At 36.7% G+C, this 5,506-nt stretch overlaps 1 protein-coding gene across 1 annotated transcript; it reads left to right on the top strand.

Moving 5' to 3' along the window:
- Positions 1 to 1,809: 1,809 nt before the first annotated feature.
- Positions 1,810 to 2,826, top strand: LOC117118827 (uncharacterized protein K02A2.6-like). Its single transcript, XM_033263542.1, has one exon. The coding sequence runs from the start codon at positions 1,810 to 1,812 to the stop codon at positions 2,824 to 2,826; it is 1,017 nt and encodes a 338-aa protein (XP_033119433.1).
- The last annotated feature ends 2,680 nt before the right edge of the window (positions 2,827 to 5,506 follow it).

The raw sequence follows: 5,506 nt of genomic DNA, 5'->3' as shown, positions 1-5,506 counted from the left end.
AATGTATGAAAATTTGAAATTAGTAACAGGTATTGAAAAGATGAGTCTTCAATCGTGTCTTGAAAATAGCAAGAGTTGGTGCTTCTCTTACACTAGAAGGTAAGCTGTTCCATAGTTTTGGTGCTGCTACGTGAAACGATCTTTCGCCATACGTTTTTAATCGGCATGCAGGAACTTGCAGAAGAGTAATGTCTGCAGAAGATCTAAGGCGCCTGCCACAGTTAGCTGAACGAAGGACGATGAGGTTTGAAATGTAGGACGGGGTTAAATTGTGAAGTGTCTTATATGTAATAATCAGGATTTTGAATATGATTCTCTGCTTCACAGGTAGCCAATGTAGACGTTTTAGAACAGGCGTTATATGTTCAAATCGTGAAGTATTGGAAACGAGTCTAAATCCCAAGCCAAACGAGTCTAAATCCCAAGCCAAAGCTAATAGCAACACACACAACTTTCAAGAACTTGATAACGAAATTAGAGACGCGAGGGAAATTCACAGCTGAAACAATGCATAACAATGAACTAATCAGTACCAACATACAGGAAATCAACCATCAAACGATTGGCCTATGGAAAACTGACCCTGTCAAGATTCGACTTAAGGATGGAGCCATCCCATATCACATTAACACACCTCGTAGAGTACCACTGCCGCTCCTACCAAAAGTAGAGAAAGAGTTAAGGAGAATGGAGGAAGCAGGCGTCATAGAAAAAGTGACTGAACCAACAGAATGGTGTGCACCAATGGCAGTAACCCTAAGAAGTCAGGAGATGCCCGGCTTTGCGTTGATCTACGTCAACTAAACAAATCAGTCAAACGAGAAGGATATATCCTCCCAACTTTAGATGATATAACACACAAGCTAGCAGGTGCAACTGCATTTTCAGCATTAGATGCAACAAGTGGATATTTCCAAGTTCCTTTGTGCGAGGAGAGTTCAAAATTAACAACTTTCATCACACCGATGGGACGATACTTATTTAGGAGACTTCCTTTTGGTATAACTAGTGCAAGTGAAATATTCCAAAGGAAAATGCAAGATGTGCTGCAAAATGTGAAAGGTACTGCAGTTGTACAAAATGACATCATAGTATCAGGCCGTACTATGGATGGAAGAGCACGATTCTAGATTGAACCAGGTCTACGAAATGGTGGAGAAATCCGGACTCAAATTGAACAAAAGCAAATGCCAGATTAGACAATCAGAGCTGTTGTATATGGGAGAGAAGTTCAGCGCAGAAGAAACAAGCGTCGACCCAAAGAAGATAAAGGCCATATGCAGTCTAGAGCCACCCACAAATGTTAGCGAATTAAAACGCATACTTGGGATGGTCAACTACGTAGGTCGTTACATTCCAAAATTATCAGAAGTCACTCGACCAATGAATGAGTTACTGAAAGATTCAACTGCATGGATATGGGGACCAACACAACAAGATTCCTTTGAGCAAATTAAAGAATTAATAACAATAGCACCTACATTAACATTCTATGATCCAAACAAGCCGATTACTCTGTCAGCAGATGCAAGCAGTTACGGACTTGAAGCTGTTCTGCTGCAGGGAGAGAAAGATAATCTAAAATTTGTAGCGTATGCATCACGCACATTGACTGAGAGCAAATGCCGATACGCTCAAATAGAAAAATAACTTTTAGCAGGAGTATGGGCAACTGAACGGTTTCATAGAAATCTTTGTGGACTAGAAAAGTTTGAACTTCTCACAGATCACAAACCACTAGTTCCACTTATCAACAACATTGACCTTGACAAAATTCCGATAAGGTGTCAACGATTAATCATAAGGTTAATGAGATACAATCCGGTAGCAAAACACGTACCAGGTAAGGCCATGGTCATCGCAGAAACACTGTCCAGAAGCCCAATGAGTGTTAGCGAATCTACCACAAATGAAGCTGTAGCACTCTATGTTGAATCGATAACAACCACCTGGCCTGCATCAGCATCAAATCTAGAGCAGATAAGACGAGCAACCAAACATGAATGCCAAACACTTCTGAAATACATATTAGATGGATGGCCAAGACAGGTGCAGGACATTTCACAAAACCTAAGAAGTTTATATGATCTAAGGGGTCATTTCTCTGCTGATGATGGACTGATCACATTCGATGATAGGATATACATCCCATCTGAACCAAGAGGAGAAATCATGCAGCGTATCCACGATGGACACCAAGGTGTTACAAAATGCCGGAAGCGTGCCAAGGAAAGTGTGTGGTGGTTAGGTATTAGCAAGGACATATCTAACATTGTAAAGAAATGTGGACATTGCCAGCTATACAGGAGAACGCAAAAGAAAGAACCTCTAATTACCACTCCGATTCCAGAACGTCCATGGCAACGTATATCGATGGAAATTTGTGATTTCCAGAACAATCATTATCTTATAGTATCTGACTACTTTTCAAGGTACATTGAAATGATCAATCTACGAAAAGACATGACAAGCCAGAAGGTCATCACGGCAGTGAAAGGAATATATGCCCGTTGGAGAATCCCAGAGACTGTGGTTTCAGACAACGGACCACAGTTCGCATTCCGTCAATTCAGATTGTTTGCCGCAGAGTATGGATTTCAACATGTAACGACAAGTCCACTCTATCCTCAAGGAAACGGTGAAGCAGAGCGTGCTGTCCAAACAGCAAAAACTATGTTACGCCAAAATAATCCTGTACTAGCACTGATGATATATAGGTCAACACCAATCGAAGCAACAGGTTACAGCCCAGCACAAATGATAACCAAGAACAACATTGCCGACACTTGCAAAGAAATTGCAACCAAAATGGCCGGATATGCATAAAGTGAAAGACAACGACACTGTAGCAAAGAAGCGATATGAACACTTCTTCAATCAGCGACATGGAGTTAAAACCTTGTCCAATCTGAAACCAGAAGGCACAGTGCGCATTAAAACTAGTCACGACAAAAATTGGTCAAGTCCAGTAAAAGTTTAGTCTAAGTCTGAGGAACCAAGATCATACATCGTCTAGACCACAAGTGGACAGCAATTCAGGAGAAACCGGCAAAACATACAACAAATGCCGGATGCAAACAATGATAATAGTACTTGTGATAGCCGAATTCACTATGGAAATCATGCTACAAGAATCGACAACACAACTGAGCCTGAATCACCACGACCACACTCAAACAAAACTACACGGGCAGGACGTCGTATTAAACCAGTCAATAGACTTGACTTGTGAACTTTAAAAAGATACATTGTAAGATCTTTTTAAACAACAAGAATTAGTCAACAAACTGTTCCTCATTGCAATTTAATTAATATATAAAATAATATAAACCCAAATGATAATATTACAGTATGTTCATAAGAACTCAAAGAAGGGGAGATGTCATGATAATGCCACTAAGGCATATACTGCCCTCTATCTCAAGTAGTACAATAATGGTGAATAAATATGGAGGCCCGCGTGCGATTTTTTTTCCCGTACGAATCATTTGCATGAAACTTCACTCGGGCCATCTCGGATTGACTCGAGTGAGTACGAGGAATAAGAGCAGACACTTCGCAATGTCGTGACGCTCGAGTTTTACTATTATTGCTCTTTCTATGTTTATCTACGGTAGGCCTATGAAATCTCACGGACTTATGTGATGCACGTCACTGTGTAACGAACTGTGACCTTCTTGGATGTTATTAAATGTTAGTATATTATCTAAAACAACAGCAGCAGCCTAGACTGCCGTGATTTGGAAAAATGCATTAACTCCAAAATCCTAGTTTTGAGTTATTGAGCAAAACGCGTTTGTCGTTAGCCTTTTGTACTGGAAATGAATTATAGTAAAATTTTTTGGCAAATATACTAAACATATAATTAAAAAACATATTAAATAATTTTCATGGTGATTTTTGTTTTTTAACCCTATTTAAATGGAGATAATGCACTATTCCAAATTTTAACAGGAGTCAATGGTGCGTGAAAAATCTGAAGTTAGGCATTAACTCCAGTTTTTCCAGTGAAATGTGTATCTTACGTAGCCAAATTACAGTATTTCTGACACACAAATAATGTATGCCAGTGTCAATTATATATTTCACGAAATTTAGTCCATGTAGAAGTATTAATATTATAGTATAAATTTATAATCAATTTAGGAGTCGTCATTGTATTGACACGTATAAAAATAGATAAAATTAATATTATTGTTCAAATTAAGCTGCTATCATTTTTATATTCAATCAGAATACAATGATATTGATATATGATGGTTATATTATGAAGAATAATATTAATATACTTAGTAGAACCTCTAATTTACGTATACTAAATTTACAGAATTCTATTTTACAAACGCGAGGTTACATATTTCGAATCTTCATATATTTCGAATCATGTAAAAAGTGCCCAAATACAAAAATTATACTTTTTTATGCTATTATTCGAAATTAAAGACAAAATTCGGTGAGGTAAATGAGAGATTTTATAAAATGGTGTAATAGATAAATAGAATCTAAATGAATCAAAGTTAGACGAATTTTAGATTTTCTCTTTTATTTGTCAACATCATTTTACCAGCATGGAAGATAATGAAATATTCCTTTCTTAATTTTTTTGTGATTTTATTACTTTAACAGCATTGAAGATAATGAAATATTCTTTTCTTTATTTTTATTGTGATTTTATAACTTTTATCAGCGTTCAATATAATGATATTTTTTGTATTTTATTTCGATTATTGGCCTGATTTTTCACTCAATTATCTATCAAATCAGCAAAATATCCAACAGGCATGTTGCTCCAAAAGGCTTTTCTATTCTCGCTCATTAGTGGTAGAAGATTCTTTAATATGCCATTTTTTTAAACCGAAGTAAAGCTAGGCATTATGTGCATTTACAAGCTATCATGACTAATTAACTATGCGTAATTGTCTTTTGTGATTGGTTCATTATGATCTGTTTATTGCTTGGTGGAGATAATGCCTTCTTTCAAATTAGTCTGCATTCATGGATTGGAGTTAATGCGTAAATATAATATTTATTTCATATTTCTGGACATTTTTTGGGGTATATGATGAATTCACATGATAGATTACATCTATAGGATGCCATAGAAACAAAAATCCAAAAATCTCAAAAAGTGGAGTTAATGCCTTTTTCCAAATTACGGCAGAGTACCTCCTGTTATAAAGTGTAGATAGGTAAAGTTATACCAAAGGCTAGAGAGAAAGAGGATAAACTATAGGTCTAACTACAGGCTGAGATGAGGTCTTACCTAGGGCCCTCCTTAAACTAGGCCTAGGGTCATAGGCTGACACAACAGTCACGCTTCACATACTGACATGGACTGAATTTTTGGGGGAAAAAATGGGACAAAATTGAAGCATGAATTGAAAAATAAAGCACATAAGAGAAATATTATTAAATAAATAATATACCATTCGGGCGTTATTGAACTTGTCCAAACTATCATTGTAATGTAATTAATGTTAAATAATAATAATAATAATTTCAGCAT

The sequence above is a fragment of the Anneissia japonica genome, unplaced genomic scaffold (genome assembly GCF_011630105.1).
Source record: "Anneissia japonica isolate Jap-2015-1 unplaced genomic scaffold, ASM1163010v1 scaffold737_len1565949_cov176, whole genome shotgun sequence".
Taxonomy (NCBI): Eukaryota; Metazoa; Echinodermata; class Crinoidea; order Comatulida; family Comatulidae; genus Anneissia; species Anneissia japonica.
This window is presented reverse-complemented; position numbering and strand designations above follow the sequence as displayed.